Source organism: Onychostoma macrolepis, chromosome 12 (genome assembly GCF_012432095.1).
Source record: "Onychostoma macrolepis isolate SWU-2019 chromosome 12, ASM1243209v1, whole genome shotgun sequence".
Taxonomy (NCBI): Eukaryota; Metazoa; Chordata; class Actinopteri; order Cypriniformes; family Cyprinidae; genus Onychostoma; species Onychostoma macrolepis.
This window is the reverse complement of record NC_081166.1, coordinates 21895688-21912850: the sequence shown is the minus strand read 5'-3', so window position 1 is coordinate 21912850 and position 17163 is coordinate 21895688. Positions and strand designations below refer to the sequence as shown.

At 36.6% G+C, this 17163-nt stretch overlaps 2 protein-coding genes across 4 annotated transcripts; one reads left to right on the top strand and one right to left on the bottom strand.

Annotated features, from left to right (window-relative positions):
• The first annotated feature begins 320 nt into the window (after window positions 1–320).
• Window positions 321–4039, top strand: paqr4b (progestin and adipoQ receptor family member IVb). 3 transcript variants are annotated; one of them, XM_058794418.1, is made up of 3 exons: window positions 321–486; window positions 2453–2671; window positions 3600–4039. In XM_058794418.1, the coding sequence occupies exons 1-3, from the start codon at window positions 321–323 to the stop codon at window positions 4031–4033; spliced, it is 819 nt and encodes a 272-aa protein (XP_058650401.1). In that variant the 3' UTR covers window positions 4034–4039. The 3 variants fall into 3 exon arrangements, with proteins under 3 accessions (XP_058650401.1, XP_058650402.1, XP_058650403.1); XM_058794419.1 differs by having other exon boundaries at window positions 321–487; window positions 2568–2671; XM_058794420.1 differs by lacking the exon at window positions 2453–2671.
• A 1607-nt stretch (window positions 4040–5646) lies between these two features.
• On the bottom strand, window positions 5647–17032 carry pelo (pelota mRNA surveillance and ribosome rescue factor). The gene is made up of 13 exons (XM_058794417.1): window positions 16809–17032; window positions 15907–15999; window positions 15640–15790; window positions 15298–15388; window positions 14316–14479; window positions 14013–14073; window positions 13761–13922; window positions 8003–8049; window positions 7793–7866; window positions 7257–7328; window positions 7081–7155; window positions 6953–6984; window positions 5647–6868 (listed from the first exon to the last, which is right to left on the bottom strand). Exons 1-13 carry the CDS (start codon window positions 16847–16849, stop codon window positions 6777–6779), a joined length of 1155 nt encoding a protein of 384 aa, XP_058650400.1. The 5' UTR covers window positions 16850–17032; the 3' UTR covers window positions 5647–6776.
• Between the last annotated feature and the right edge of the window lie 131 nt (window positions 17033–17163).

Genomic DNA, 17163 nt, shown 5'->3' with positions numbered 1-17163 from the left:
GTTTGTACTTAAGGAACTGTAATCTTCCATGAGCTGACCTCTGCTGAGTCTGACTGCTGCCTGCTGATTGGCTAAGACACTAAGTAGCAGTAAATTGGCCCACAGCTTCTTTGCAAGCAACAAGTTGCTGCAGTTCTACATGCGAGTATTTCCGAGACAATGGATATCTGGTGCCAGAAAGTTACAACTTTTGCTAGCGTTCTTAGAAACTATGCATTTCTAGCTTGATTTAAAGTATTTGAAGGGACTACAGGCTTTCCACCCAAGGAAAGGTGAGGAAGGTGGTCAAGGAGACCTGAGCATATTTTACATTTCCTACAATGGATTATTTTACTGGGCCAAAACTTCTGGATTTTAAGAATTCACCGCCACATCTTCAGTTCAACAAGTTTGTCCTGACAGGATACCGGCCTATATCCACTTACAGAGACTGTCTGCGAAGTTTGTTCTATCTGCACAATGAATTTGGGAACATCTATACACATGGTATGAAAAATATCCTCCATAATTTGCACTGTAACAGCTCGAATTTGTTTAACATACTATCTGCTGTAAAACAAGGGAACGAAGGGAATATAAATGAATTATGTGGATGTAAAAATTAAATTTAGAATGCCTGCATTATTCCACTAATGGGAAACAAGGAAATTCAGTGGTTACCTTAAAGAGGAGGGGAACCTTCAGAATATGTCATTTGGAGCTACTTTCTCCACTATTCACCCAGTGACACGCTTCAGAAGTGTGTGTAAATAGCATTACATGAGATTACATCTAATCCTCGTTAGGGAATTGCTGTCTTGGAAGTGATGCTGTGTAATTGCTGTGATTGGTAAAAGTGCAGTAAAGATTCTAGAGACCAATATTGTGGAAATTTTTGTACAATTTTTTAAAAAAGTAATAGATTTTCTTTGGGATTTTTGAGGCATGTCTCAGTGTTAAAAAAGTCATGTTAACCTAGAAGCCTACTATATCATTTGATACACAAATTTCATAATCTACTACATGCTTTCTGTTATCCAACTGATAATTTTTAGCAAGTAAAAGGCTTTTTTTCTCCATTCAGGTTGTGGTGCATGTGTCTTTTTGCAGTGAAATCCTTACAAAGTAAACTTAAAAATAACTTCTATATCGTTAGTAATATTATAAGATGAACACTTACTGGACTGAAGCAACTTAATATATCCCTGATTATCCATACATTTTTTAAATCATTTTAAAATGTATCAAATATGACACATCAGGCTGAGGAATGTTTAAGTCCACATTTCTAAATTATTGAGCTCCATATTCTATATCGTACTGTATAAGCCAAAAAAAGCTTGATATATCATGTTCACTATTACAGTCAAAAGTATTGGGACTCCTGATTCTTACACCAACAGGGATTTTATAACATCTTACACTCTTTTGGGGAGGCTTTCCACAAGATTTTGAGATTATGTTTATGTTTTTTTTTTTTTTTTTGCCCATGTATTTCTGGGGTCAGGCATTGATTTTGGATGAGAAAGCCTAGCTCGCAATCTCAATTTCAATTCATCCCAAAGGTGCTTGATGGGGTTGAGGTCAGGGCTCTGTGTGGACCAGAGAAGTTTTTCCACCCCAAACTCATCCAGCCATGTGTTTTTAGACCTTGTTTTGTGCACTGAGGTGCAGTCATGCTGAAATAGAAAAGGGCTTTCCCCAAACGGTTCCCAGAAGCATGGCATTGTGCAATATATCTTGGTATGCTGAAGAATTAAGATTTCCCTTCACTGGAACGAAGGCCTAGACCAACCTCTGAAAAACAGACCCATACAATTTTCCCTTCTCCACCAAACTTTACAGTTAGCACAATGCAGTCAGACAGGTAACATTCTCCTTGAATCAACCAAACCCAGAGTCACCCAACAAACTGCCAAACAGAAAAGCATGATTCATACTCCACAGAACATGTTTCCTCTGCTTCAAAGTCTACTTCATTCAACGCTTGGCATTGTAGGCTACTTGTTGATGCGAGGCCTGCATGTAGTTGCTCAGTAATGGAAATCCATTCCATGAAGCTCCCACTTTTTTCTTTTCTGATATTAATGCCAGTGGAAGTTTGGAACTCTTGAACCAGCAGAGCATTAGCAACTTTTACGCACCATGCTCCTCAGCACCCGGTCACCCCTCTCTGGACTTGACCATGGAATATCTAGCAGGGATAAAATTTCACAAACTTTTGCAAATTGTGGCATCCTATCGGAGTAGCACAGGATATTACTGGAATATTATCAAGAAATGTGTACTATTCCGTTAATCTGTACTTCTCTAGTTTACAGGGGATATTTGGTTGAAAACACTAGTATTAAGAATGTTGGTGAACACATTTGGCTTGCTCATTGTATCAACTCTTACCACAGTAATCAATTTCACTCATATCAAACCAGTCTCAAATTGTAGCACGTTCTCTTCTCTGTGTTTTGTCCATCAGGTGTCCCCTTCATCTGTTTTTTGCTGTTTTTGCCTTTGAGTATCCCATGGGCTGAAGTCGATGAGTGGTGGATAGGAGTGGTGCATTATTTGGCTTGTCTGTCTCCCACTGTTTTTTCAGTCTTCTACCATCTCTTCATGAACCATGAAGGTGGGGCACCTATTTATGACACACTGCTGAGCTTCGACATGTTTGGCGTCTGTCTCGTCAACACTCTAGGTAAGCTATGAAATTTAGGACTATACAGAGATTACTGTTATATTCACTTCATTGATGAGCCTATAAAAATGATGGTTCCTTACACAGATATATTCATGCAATACAGCTACATAAATATCCATCCATCATCTATCTATTTTCCAAACAGCTTGTCCTATGTAGGGTCGTAGGGATGATGAAGCCTAGCATCTCGGGCTGAAGGTAGGGAAACTCCCTGGACAGTCATGAATATGAATCAGTTAAATACGAATCAACAAAAATTTTGAAGATATTTTCTTCTGTATTGTAAACATGTATATACATGTGCAGCGCATTATCGAAAAAGTCTCACAAGCCACCAGAGAGAAGCCTGTTGTTTTCACCAGGACATGATGGTCAAGTTAAAAAAATAAATAGAATAAAACAGTAAACATTTGTTCAAGTACTTACAATACAAACACTCACATGTTTATAACATGCATTTACAAAATAGTTTGCTTTTTCATTTCAAGCTGACTTTAACACGTCTTCAGATTACATAACCTAGACTTTTTAAAGAAAATTAATATATGCCACAAATAGGGATGAAACTGTATGATGGACTTTTACAGTACGCTGTAGATTTTAAAAACACTTTCTCATTCATGGTATTGCATGAATATACCAAGTAAATTAAGCATTTGTATTTTTACAGTCACCTGTGAAATAAATGCTAAACCAGCCTGGTTGGTTGATTTTAGCTGGTCTTCCAGCCTGCCCATAGCTGGTTTTAGAGGGATTTTGACCACTTCTGGTTGGGAGACTAGCTGATCAACCAACTAAAACCAGCTTGACCAGCTCAGCCAGGCTGGGAGACCAGCGAAGACCAGCCAACCATGCAGGGGACACTGATTGTTGTTTCTTTCAAGGGCCAGGGTTCAATGAATTCCATGCACTTTTCTTTTTGCAGGTGCTCTGCCAATCATTCACATAACTTTGTTGTGTTACCCATCCTCCCGCCGTGTGGCGATGTTGGCATATCTCCTCCTCTCTGGCTACGGTGTTCACCGCGCTGTCACTGCGCAGAGTAACGTGCACCGCCTGCAATCTTTCGTTTGGCAGGCGATGTTCCGCTTCATTCTCTTTATGTTGCGTCTGACTGGGGCAGGCAGAGGAAGCCCCACTTCCCTTCGCCTCTACCTCACCATGGATATTCTTGCATTGCTAGGAGGCCTAGTCAATATTTCCCGCCTGCCAGAGCGCTTCAGCCCTGGGCGGTTTGACTACTGGTTTAATAGTCACCAGATTATGCACATCATGGTCATCCTGTCCATTATGTACTTACACTGGGGCACGCTGGAGGATTTAACATGGTTAAAGGGATATCACTGTCCCGATGAATAAATTTCCTGACTGATAACTCATTGCGATATTTAAAGAACTGCAGGGTCATTGTTGTAAAACCCAAAGTGTGAGGGTACTATGGTAAAGTGGTGATATCAGTTGTTAATGCCATGGTACTTTCTTTGAAATACATCATATTTACAGCTACAAAGAGACATGAATTTGCACTACAGATGTTAATTGCACACAACCTTGGATGTCAACAACAGAAGATAGGGAAGGAGTCTGTTAGCTTTTAAAATCTAATATTTTTATATTTTAAGCACGCACAATCATATGGTTTCCTGCTGTCTGCCATATTAGGGCAGACAACCCATTTTAGAGACGAGAAACAGAATACCATGGTACAAATGCTTAAAAAGTAAAGCTTCGTGAGAGCTCTTCAAAAAGGTGTACAATTTTTGTTTCTTAAAAACTTTCTTTGAAGTTTTTGTCAAAATATTGAATAATGAAATAATGCACTTTATCCTTCGGAAGTGAGATAATGCACTTAAGTTTCGGAAATCAGATCCAGATGAATGTATTCTGGATGGCACTACTGTTAACAAATCTGGTGCTTTCTATTTACATGGTGCTACATATGTCAAATTTGAAATGTATATCAGCACAAAATATTACTTGAATTAAACAAGCTGGACTTGAAGGTCTTTGAAAGTCTCTGTAAATCACTGAAGTATACCATCTGGGCACACGTGGGGAAATTAGTTTACATTTGAGAGTATGCATTTATATTTTCAATTTTCAACAATGTAAAATCTGACAACACATTGAAAAAAATAAAATAAATAGCATGGTACCCGAGCCATATGTAGAGATCGGAGTATCTGCTCTTTTAACCATTTAGCCAGCCAAGAACATTTTAGCATCACAGTGGTGACACTGTCACAGGAGGCTGACAGTCAAATTCACTCTCATGGCATGTGCATAAAGTTAAAAATTAGCTATAAACATATCAACATACACTTGTGAAATTCAGTCATTTATGAAGAAGCACAAAATAATGAAGTCAACTACTCACACATTCCTTAAAATAAAAAAGACGTCCATTGGACCATGATTTTATCGCAGTGACAAGATACCCAAATATTTTATGTTCCATAAACATGACTAAATTCAGATGTAATTTGAGGTTTAGTGTTAATTCATGGATAAGAAATAACTCAATGTAGGAGTCACTTTAAGCCCAGTTTAAGTATATTTCAGTTTTGACACAAAGGCTAGACTACAGCCAAATGCACAGCCTTTTAAAGTATACTCCAACTGATCCAAATGAACACAATGCAAGTGGACACGTCCACTAGAAAGTATATTCTTTGTCCACTGTCTGTGCTATTAGCCTGCTACTGTAATGAAACTGCAACTACATGTATAGACTATACAAATAGATTAATTTGTTAGCGATGTCTTATTTTAAACATTTGCATGGCAACGTATTGTGATCAGAGCTACTGCCATGGCAATAATGTGTAATGATGTGTTCAAGTCCTCCTGGGACCTTGTAATTACAATGTCTGGTGTCAATCAAGTCACTTTGGTAGCGTAATATAGCAATGAACCCCAATGAAGATTTTTTAACTACTTCTACAAAATGCTAAATGAAGACTGCACATCAGGTGTATTTTTGCTTTTTTATGGTTTTGTTCAGTTATGAAGATGCTGCAAGTTGAATCTTATATATATTCTATCGTAATTGCACAGTACAATAATGTTTTACATGCACCATTGCTATTTTTATTGTAATGAAATAACTGTAGTCAGTATAGATGGTGAATCTATTGTATTCAACATGTTTTTTTCACCAACATGCCCCCAACTTGAAAACGCAGGGTGCCGTTTATGTGCATTAAATTCATAAAAGCAATCTTTCCGACATGACTTGAACACACTGTAAATCACAAGTCATCGTCAACAAAGAAGCTACTTTAAGTCTAAGCTACATATTGTCTGGAAGCTGCTCCTGCATGGCTAGGTAACTTGCATTTGTATTGCTATTGGAGACTAAAATGTATGTGACATTGTAAATAGATTTTATAGCATAGTGTTTATGCTTTGCACCTGTGACTAATGTTTGCCACCACTTCCGTGTGTAACAAACTGTGATGCTGATGATTGGTCAAATATGCATAGCAATTTCTAAATACACTCCAAACACCTCTGAGAACGAATTTCAAAATTGGAACGAATGGGTGTTCTGAGTAGTGCATATAGGAAAAACTGCTGAACATTCACTAGGGGCATTTTCAAACCTGGTTGTTGGGAGTGTTTGTTATTGAAACCTGCACATTTTCTTCCTTTGTTTGGTTTGTTTTTCATTTGCAAATGCTCTTCTCTAAAAAAAAGGTGCGTTGCAAGGATGCATTGCAGTTTAAGTACCTGTGTCCAACCTATGCAAATCATCCACAGCTCTGTAATGCCTTAAAAATTCATTTGCAATTATTTACAAATAAATGTTTCAATGACTGCAGAGTACCCACTTTGCAATGCGGATTATTATGCATCTTTTATAAAACGGCACACGAGGATTAATAAAGTAATGACATTCAATAATTTTTAACATTCTTCAGAGCTCTGCTTTTCTGCTTAATAATCATTTCAAATAATCATAATTATCCCGGTGCTTTGTGATGTTTCAACTGATTTCAAATCCTTTATTAAGGCCATAATAGTCTCTCATTCCATTTAATCCTAACTGTGAATAATTTCCGTTCTTTCATACCAAATCCTTTTGCATGAGAGCATAATGTTAGTCTTCATCAGAGCTGCTGTCCTCAGCTTCAGACACGTCAGCGATGGGGAACCTCAGGATGGCCGCCACTCCACTCAACTGATTCAACTCTACAAAGACAAAATCACACCATGTCAGTCACATGGCGATCTAAAATAATTCTCTGAAACAAAGACTATAGAAAAGAAACTTACGTTCTCCAGATACGTGTAGGCTTGAGAATATTCTAAAAAATATTAAACGGAAGAAAAATAAAAAAAGCTAAATATTTTGCATACCACAGATAACGTAAGAATATGACCATACACAATCATTTGAATACCTGACATTTCCTCCATTTTCCTTCACGTTGTCTACGAGCCGAACATATCGGCTGCGAGTGGCTATGTCTTGATGTCTGTCATGGAGAAGAGAAAATAAATACATATTTTTATATAAAGTACACAATTAAAACAGAATAGACCATTACATATGGATTTGATTACTTTTTAAATGTACCTAAATAGTTTGTCGCTGATCAGCAGGATGTCAACGGCTAAAGCTTCACTCGCTCTTTCCACATGAGCCACTCTGTACAGAGCAAAAGCTTTTTTAATAGATGCAAATATTGTTATAAATGATCAAGAATGTGTTACATAGCACAAATGTTTTGGTTACAATTTATGTCAAAAGTCCACTTCAGACATTCTACTAACTATAGTAAATAACTCTGCTACTACATGTCAACTACATCTCATTGGAGTATTAATAGACTGTTAGGTTAGCGTTAGTAGAATAATTTGACAAATATTTGCAAAGTTACTTACGGTTAGTAGAATGTCTGTTGGAGGACCATCAAAATAAAGTGTTACAATATATTAAACAGACAGTCTTCTAATACTCTGACTGGTAGTTTACGTGTAGTTGCAAAGTTGCTTACAGTTAGTAGAACGTCTAAAGTGGACTATCAAAATAAAGTCTTATGAATGTTTTTTTTCTCATTGAGATTGATACTGACAGGAATGACTCATTTAAATAGTAGTGATTTTGATCACCCATAGAAAGCTCGATCAGGCTCCTGTTGAAGCATCTTGTAAAAGTCCTCCAAAGCCTTAACTTCTCCAGCTGCCTAAAAAAATTAATTAATTAATTAATAAAAAATAAATAAATAAATAAAAATAAAAAAAGTCACAGCATTAAACATCACACTGTGATGGCAATGCTACAAGCTATATGTGTAAATGTATAAATCAAAATTTAGTCACCTTGGTGTCAGACAATCGCGCCGTGACTGCTGGATCACACAGGACTTCTGTAGAATTAAAATCTCACATTTATATTGTCACATTAAAACAACAATAAAGAAAAAAAAAAATGCAGATATACAAATGTAAATGTGAAATATTGATGACAATTTCCCTTTCAGTATGTACTTTTTTGCTCTTTCAATTGCATATTAAGCATATTCAATTATTTAATACAACCCGAATTTCAGAAATGTTGGGACGTTTTTCAAATTTGAATAAAATGAAATCTAAAAGAATTTAAAATCACATGAGCCAATATTTTATTCACAATAGAACATAGATAACAAATGTTTAAACTGAGAAATTGTATGCACAAAATGAGCTAAATTCAAATTTGATGCCTGCTACAGGTCTCAAAATAGTTGGGACGGGGGCATGTTCACCATGGTGTAGCATCTCCTCTTCTTTTCAAAACAGTTTGAAGACGTCTGGGCATCGAGGTTATGAGTTTCTAGAGTTTTGGTGTTGGAATTTGGTCCCATTCTTGCCTAATATAGGTTTCCAGCTGCTGAAGAGTTTGTGGTCGCCTTTAACGTATTTTGTGTTTAATGATGCGCCAAATGTTCTCTATAGGTGAAAGATCTAGACTGCAGGCAGGCCAATTCAGCACCCGGACTCTTCTACTACGAAGCCATGCTGTTGTAATAGCTGCAGTATGTGGTTTTGCATTGTCCTGCTGAAATACACAAGGCCTTCCCTGAAAAAGACGTCGTCTGGAGGGGAGCATATGTTGCTCTAAAACCTTTATATACCTTTCAGCATTCATAGTGCCTTCCAAAACATGCAAGCTGCCCATACCGTATGCACTTATGCACCCCCATACCATCAGAGATGCTGGCTTTTGAACTGAACACTGATAACACGCTGGAAGGTCTCCCTCCTCTTTAGCCCGGAGGACACGGCGTCCATGATTTCCAACAAGAAGGTCAAATTTGGACTCATCTGACCATAGAACCCTTTTCCACTTTGAAACAGTCCATTTTAAATGAGTCTTGGCCCACAGGACACAATGGCGCTTCTGGACCATGTTCACATATGGCTTCCTTTTTGCATGATAGAGCTTTATATGGCATCTGCAGATGGCATGGCGGATTATGTTTACCGACAGTGGTTTCTGGAAGTATTCCTGGGCCCATTTAGTAATGTCAATGACAGAATCATGCCGATGAGTGATGCAGTGTCGTCTGAGGGCCCGAAGACCATGGGCATCCAACAAAGGTCTTCAGCCTTGTCCCTTACGCACAGAGATTTCTCCAGTTTCTCTGAATCTTTTGATGATGTTATGCACTGTAGATGATGAGATTTGCAAAACCTTTGCAATTTGACATTGAGGAACATTGTTTTTAAAGTATTCCACAATCTTTTTCAGCACTCTTTCACAGATTGGAGAGCCTTTGCCCATCTTTACTTCTAAGAAACTCTGCCTCTCTAAGACATCCCTTTTATAGCGAATTATGTTACAGACCTGATGTCAATTAATTTAATTAGTTGCTAGATGTTCTCCCAGCTGAATCTTTTCAAAATGTCTTGCTTTTTCAGCCCTTTGTTGCCCCCGTGCCAGCTTTTTTGAGACCTGTAGCAGGCATGAAATTTGAAATGAGCTCATTTAGTGGATAAAAGTGTAAACTTTCTCAGTTTAAACATTTGTTATGTTCTCTATGTTCTATTGTAAATAAAAATATTGGCTCATGCGATTTGAAAGTCTTTTAGTTTTCATTTTATTCAAATTTAAAAAACAACCCAACATTTCCAGAATTCGGGTTGTATTTTCATGCATGCCTAAGGTTAGTAATTTGCATAAAATGTGTCCAAATTATATCCATATAATGGTTGCCACACAATGATATACAGTCATGGCCAAAAATATCGGCAACCTTGGTAAATATGATCAAAGAAGGCTGTGAAAATTAATCTGCATTGTTTATCCTTTTGATCTTTTATTTAAAAGATGCACAAAAATCTAACCTTTCATTGGATAATAAGAATTTAAAATGGGGGGAAATATCATTATGAAATAAATGTTTTTCTCTAATACACATTGGCCACAATTAACGGCACCCTTTTATTCAATACTTTTTGAAACCTCCAGCAGTTTAACAGCTCTAAATCTTCTCCTATAATGCCTGATGAGGTTAGAGAACACCTGACAAGAGATCAGAGACCATTCCTTCATCCTGAATCACTCCAGAGCCTTTAGAATCCCAGCTCCATGTTGGTGCTTCTTCTCTTCAGTTCACCCACTCATTTTCTATAGGGTTCAGGTCAGAGGACTGGAATGGCCATAGCAGAAGCTTGGTTTTGTGCTCAGTGACCCATTTTTGTGTTGTTTTTGAGGTTTGTGTTTGGATTATTGTACTGTTGGAAGATCCAAACATGGCCCATTATAAGATTTCTAACAGAGTCAGTCACTTATTGATTTTTTATCTGTTGGTATTTGATAGAATCTATGATGCCATGTGTCTAAACAAGATGTCCAGGACCTCCAGCAGAAATATAGGCCCACAACATGAAAAATACAGCAGTATACTTCATTGTACACATGGGGTACTTTTTATCCCTGTGTTCACCAAACCCATCTTGAGTGTTTGCTGCTCAAAAGCTAATTTTTTAGTTTCATCTGACCATAGAAGCCAGTCCCATTTGAAGTTCCAGTCGTGTCTGATAACTGAATATGCTGGAGTTTGTTTTTGGATGAGCTAGGAGAATTTTTCTTGAAACCCTCCCAAACAACATGTGGTGATGTAGGTGCTGTTTGACAATTTTTTTTTTTAAGATTTTCTGACCCCGAGAACTATTTTCTGCAATTCTCCAGCTGTGGTCCTTGGAGAGTCTTTAGCCACTCAAACTCTCCTTCTCACCGTGCATTAGGACGTTATAGACACACGTCCCCTTCCAGGCAGTTTCGTAACATTTTATGTTGATTGAAAATTCTTAATTGCCCTGATGGTGGAATTTTCACTGCTCTAGCTCTTTTCTTAAAGCCACTTCACTAATTTGTGAAGCTCAATTATCTTTTGCTGCACATCAGAAATATATTCTTTGGTTTTTCTCATTGTGATAGATGATCAAGGGAATTTTGGCTTTGTTTTCCCTCCTATTTAAATTTCTGTGAAACAGGAAGCCATGGCTGGATAATTGCATGTTCATAATCACCCTGGAGTGCTCAAAATTGTGAATATGAATGGGAATATACTTCAGAGATATTTTACTCAAAAGAATTTCTAGGGGTGCCAATAATTGTGTCCAACGTGTATTTGAGAAAAACATTTATTTCAAAATGATATCCCCCCCCCCCATTTTAAATTCTTATTATCAAATGAAAGATTAGATTTTTGTGAATTTTTTTAAATAAAAGATCAAAAGGATTAACAATGCATCTTAATTTTCACAGCCTTCTTTGACCATATTTACCAAAGGTGCTGATATTTTTGGCCATGACTATATGTAAGATTTAATATCTATGCATAAAATCATAATTGTAACATTTATAAAGGCAAAACAAGTAGGGTTGTTCCGATTCCGATACTATCGGAAATTCCACCGATACCACAAAAAATTCTGGCATCGGTATCGGCGAGTACTTGAACCCATGTACCGATCCGATACCATTTTCTTAAACAAGACCTATAGTTATGCGCGCTAGCTTTGCTTAACGCTGCAAATAGAAATCAATTCTTCTTCGCTGCTCAGAATGCAAACACAGGAAACTGTGCTGTGTTGCCACAAGCAACCACTATTTAGAGCAGCGAAGAAGAAATACAAACGCATAGCACATTGCCAGTAAATCACTTGCATATGCGACTAAATCTTCACCCTGGGCGACTAAATGATGTCTAATATTAGCCACTGGCTGATAAATAATCAGATTTTACTCGCCAGTGTGTGAGTTGGAGGCTATGTATAAGTTTAGCACAGATATATTGTCACTCCGAACACTCTGACTGAGCGCTTCAGAGTTTCCCTCCGTCAAGCTATCTATTTTTCAGATCATCTGAATGAATGCGCAGCGCACCTGTATTTGACGCATCAGAAGCTCTAGTGTGAAGCAGACAACTCGCCGTCGCTTTGCTTTTTGCAGAGAGAGAGAGAGAGAGAGAGAGTCTTTTACATGTAGCGTCAATTCGAATGGTATGTAAACGATATTCTTTGTTGTATTTTTCTGTCAAAATAACAGAGTTCCTTTGAATTCTAACTGCCGGGTTCTCCGGTAGTAGGCGGAGCTAATGAGCAAACGACAATCTCATTGGCTGGCGCTCACCTATTATCGTCCCTGTTTTGATTTCAGCAATCAGTTCGAGCCAATGCAGACAACGTGATTAATATTCATGAATCCAGCAGCTCGTTAATCCTTAGTGCATTTATATTGTTCTTAGTAGAATTCATAGTATGATTATTATTATCTTATCAGTATTATTGATAGTTTTTCCCCCATTTTTACAGAAACACTGAATGATCAAAAAAGCACCACCACCCTTTTTCCCTAAGTTCAGTTAAAATGACTAATATGCATTCATACATGGTTACCAAGTTTTAATTCTAATTGCTAAAGTTCTATCATTAAATAATACTTGATTATCATAATATATTTATAGTGCTTGACTGACTGATGTTAAGAGTGTACTTTTTTCCAAACATTATATATTATATTTTTTGTTTACTCGCCAGACTATCTATCTATGGTGAAGCGCACCGTAAAATAATTGTATGTATCAATTCATACAGGGCTAGTAAGTATAGCTGTATAAGCAGATACACAGTATCGGATCAGTACTCGGTATCGGCCGATACCCTGAGCCTAGGTATCGGAATCGGTATCGGGAAGGGGAAAAGGGTATCGGAACATCTCTAACAACAAGAATGTTCTTTTTCTTTTTTTTTTTTGCCAATGAGCAGTTTCAGTTGTTCCTATAGTTTCATAAATTTACAGTAAATTTTATCAAAGTTTGAGAAAAAGTATGTAGATAGTTTCAATGCAGAATCCACAGTTCTGTGGCATGAATGATGTGTTATTTGCTCACTTGGTGTCTGTCAAATAGAAGAGCATTTAAAAAAAAAAAAAAAAAAAAAAAGTTGCAGTCAAAATGCAACATATTCCACGATTTTGCACCACCGTATTAGGGCATCATTTAAATAAGAATATATGAACATATTGCGTAACAAATAATAAAAATAATTTTGCTTATTTATTTGCATAATATCTGTTAGTTATCATTAAAACAGCACTTTGCATTATATATTAGCATATATAGCTGGTACAGTACCCATGTTCAAGCCAAATATACCGGTCATACCAAAGGTTGAACGCAAGATGGTGCTATGAGGAAAATATTCATTGCCCAAGAGCCTACATAACAAAAGACAGCTTAATTTTTGAAACTTTGAGAATTTATGTAGTTATTTACTTTAACTAAAAATTAAAATCAAATAAAGATTAAACTGATCAGACCTCAGCCATCTTGCAAAAGAGATAACTTTTCTTTTCATCCAATAGTGGTCCTGACTTCGAAAAGATTATTTGTAATGTTTAGTTATCTTATAGTTTTATGAGTCACAAAATTTTCATTAGGTGACTTTACATGATGTAACGCTATTCTATTCCTTGAAGAACTGTAGATTTTATTCATGGTTTCCCCTATCCCACTAAAATGGCAAGCCTACTAGTCAATTATGAAAGTTTTGCACATCTTTACTTTTGAAAGTTGAACAGAGTATTGACCTTTGAGTGAATACTTGTGTCCAGATGAAGCGTGCACCACCATGAATTTGGATCTGTTCTCCAGGAGAATTTTACAGTCTTGCCTCACAGCCTCTTTAAACAGGTATGAGATGAACTGATCTTTCACAAATCCAGGACTGGCCACCAGAATACACTTCACCACTGAAAAACACATAAATGCAACAAAAATATCAGTATTTATTTGTCCATTGTCCATCCTTTTTATCTGAATAATTTTTTTTTTTAAATTACCATCAAAACTGAAGTGTCTAAGAATGCCCTGCATGACAGCCTCATAAAATCTCTCCAATGCCTGAAAGAGAACACAGTGTCACCGTATGCATATTTTGAAATATACATGCAGCAGCTGAAAAGCATCTATTGCAGCACATGCAGAAAAAATAGTTGCATCTACTGTATATCTAATGGATTACATTGATGGATTACAGTAAAAAGATACATATATTGGTAACAATCATTGTCATTTGCTCAATATAAATGATAAACACTTAAATGCATTGTCAGGTTTATTGTCACAAGGTTTTATTGGCTCACCTTGTCATGTTGAGTACAACTGCCTTTCCTCTTGCGGGGGATGGTGACCTCAACCTTTGCCCTTAGTAAAGTCATGGCTGGAGTCACGAGAACCAGATTGGCCAGACCTTCCTGCATCACAACAGCAGCAACATCTGCTTTCTGAGCGGGGTCACATGCCTGCTCTATAGATGAACGAAGAATCAGGGTTCAGATAAACTAGCGATAAGCTGGATCAGATTCATTAACGTTTTAGTATGTTCATGCCTGCTCTCTGCCATGCAGTGAAAGTGAACGGTGACTGCAGCTGTCAAGCCATTAAGATAATTGGTGAAGTACAACTACAAAATTCAGCTCTGTTTCTCACATGGTAATATGAAGACAAACATCATGTTTCTTTACATAGCGTCCTTATGAAGCTGAAGTGCCTGTAAATGCTAACATAATAATTCATAATAACAATAATAATAAAAAGTACCTACTTGCCTTCTAGGTCTTACCCACACTTCACATCAGACCAATATGGAAAGCATTAAACCATACTTTTTACCATGGCAGCTGTAAAAAGTCACTTGCACATTTTTATCTATTTTAATTCTAGTTTGGGTGGGAAATTATTGTAAAGATCCCAGATACAAGATGTGTCTTAAGTAATTGTAAACTGATGGGACAAATTACAAAAAAAATAAAATAATAATAATAATAATTAGAGCTTGATAGAGGTGATCAACATCCATTTTCACTGCATGAAAGAACAAAGCAGTGTGATTTATTTGCAAAATATATCTTTTTGTGTTTCAAAGAAAAAAAATGAATTCCTGTTTTCAAACCTGGATGCCAACATAAAATTATAAATATATTATACATATTATAAAATAATAAAGAATAAAGATTAATGTCATTAATAATTTTTAAAAAATGTTGTTACATAGTATGTGAAATTGTTATTAGCAGAAAAGCTGCTTTTAGTCAGAAAATATACTAAAACACACCAACACATTACCAATTCTGTCCAACACCACGCTGTCCCAGACTTTTTTGGCAAGAGTGAACTTCCTGTTGAGCTCCAGTTCAATGGTATGATAGGCACCCATCTACATATGACACAAGAGAAAAAAAGCATTCACATTTTGGCTAAATTAACATATGGAATATTATAAATGACTTTTCTTAATATTCAAATTTATAAAGTATATATTCTATTTTAGGTGTAAAGTTGGCACAAATGTCAACACACTCACACTATTTATATCATACATTTGACATAAATTTACATGTCATACTTGCAACAAACTTTTGAAATATGAAAAAAGTTGAAGTTAAATATTCCAAAAAGCACTCTGACCTTCACATACTGGTTCTCCTGGATGTTTGTTCCTTTGACTCTGAGCTGACAGGCCTGGGAATCAAAGTCTATCGTCTCCACACATAAAGTCAGTGTGGTGCGCACACGTGAACTGCCCACACTGCCTGTGGAGGACTCTGTCTGCACTTTCCTGTTTGTGACATCAGATTGTTTTCATTGAGTAGAAAAATCTCAGATAATAAGTGTGATAAAACAAGACTGGAAAAAGATGGTGGTCAGTGTGTCACAAAAAAAAAAAAAACAGACCTGATGGTTGAGGCTCTTAGGCTGTCGCCCACCTGCAGCAAGTTGTAGGTGTGCCACATATCCTCTGCTTCCTCAGGTATTAGTGTCACCTGACTGAAAAACAAAAACAATCAGAAACAAAGACATAAATATTCACTTTTGTGATGCCTACTTTGCTCATTAACTGTAAAGGCAAGCTATTTTCTAAGTACTGCTTCAATCTGATTGAATGGAGTAATACTGAAATTATGAAAACTACTTTATTTTTTCAATAAAATAATTTAAATCTGACATGAATGATATCATAAACATTGTTTCTTACCCTATTTATTTAATGTCACATCTATGTTATAGATTATTACATTTATTTTTTAGATTAAATCTGACCTTAATCCAACAACAACATGGTTGTTATGCGAGTCAGCTGAAGAAAAATTCATAGAGTAAATCCACATGAAATCAAAACTGTCCACATTTACTTTAATAGCGAATTTAACTTTGCTAAAAATTAGCAAAACTTTGTGTGTGTGTCTGGAGTTAATTAATTTATTACTTGAAATAATGCAAATATTATCTGAAATAAAATTTCAACCCGCAACTAGCTACAATCGGTCAATAGAAGGCGCTAACTTACAGGAAAGGCAAACGCATTTTGGGCTGTGGCAATATTGTGTTTGTGAAACAATAATGCCAAGTTTGCCAACAAAGCACTGGGTTAACAATGACAGCATCTGAGGTACAACGAGGGCTTTTCAAGCCAGTTCGAAGAAAATTTTACACTAACAAAGCATTACACTAACGTAATTTTATTCGTACCAAAGTACCCAGTTTTTGCAGTATGAACCCAGCACTGCATCATGGTACTTCCACAGCACTCAGAATGCGCACATGATGTCCAAAAGTGGTGTACACGAAGCACTCACCCGGTATTATCCTTCTCGATGTCTTTATGAACCAACTTCATGGTCAAAGAGGTTTGCTATTCAAAAACAAAATGCATATTTGATTGTGAGTGTTCTATTCCATTTAATTGTCGATTTTGGCGACGTTTCCGCATCAGCAGTGGCACATTCTGCCACTTTAGAATGAATCAGACGATTCGAACTGTCGCTTTCTGATCGCGTCAGATAGCTGATAGATTGCGTCATTACGTCATTTCTATCCTTGGTTACTTCCGTAGGTTGGAAGAACGAATACATTATATTTCATTTATATTTCGAATGTATTCTTTAACAGTGCATGTTATGAATAATTAGCAATCGTTGTTAATAAAGTATA

What these genes read in the sequence shown, in the direction of transcription:
- pelo (XM_058794417.1), bottom strand. Translation starts at nt 16,849, where the DNA reads ATGAAGTTGGTTCATAAAGACATCGAGAAGGATAATACCGG. An exon ending in CTAAGAGCCTCAACCATCAG is followed by an intron (nt 15,791 to 15,906) that starts GTCTGTTTTTTT and finishes TGTCACAAACAG; the next exon opens with GAAAGTGCAGACAGAGTCCT. An exon ending in TAGACACTTCAGTTTTGATG is followed by an intron (nt 13,923 to 14,012) that starts GTAATTTAAAAA and finishes TGTGTTTTTCAG; the next exon opens with TGGTGAAGTGTATTCTGGTG.
- paqr4b (XM_058794418.1), top strand. Translation starts at nt 321, where the DNA reads ATGGATTATTTTACTGGGCCAAAACTTCTGGATTTTAAGAATTCACCG. An exon ending in TGGGAACATCTATACACATG is followed by an intron (nt 487 to 2,452) that starts GTATGAAAAATA and finishes TTTGTCCATCAG; the next exon opens with GTGTCCCCTTCATCTGTTTT. An exon ending in CTGTCTCGTCAACACTCTAG is followed by an intron (nt 2,672 to 3,599) that starts GTAAGCTATGAA and finishes TTCTTTTTGCAG; the next exon opens with GTGCTCTGCCAATCATTCAC.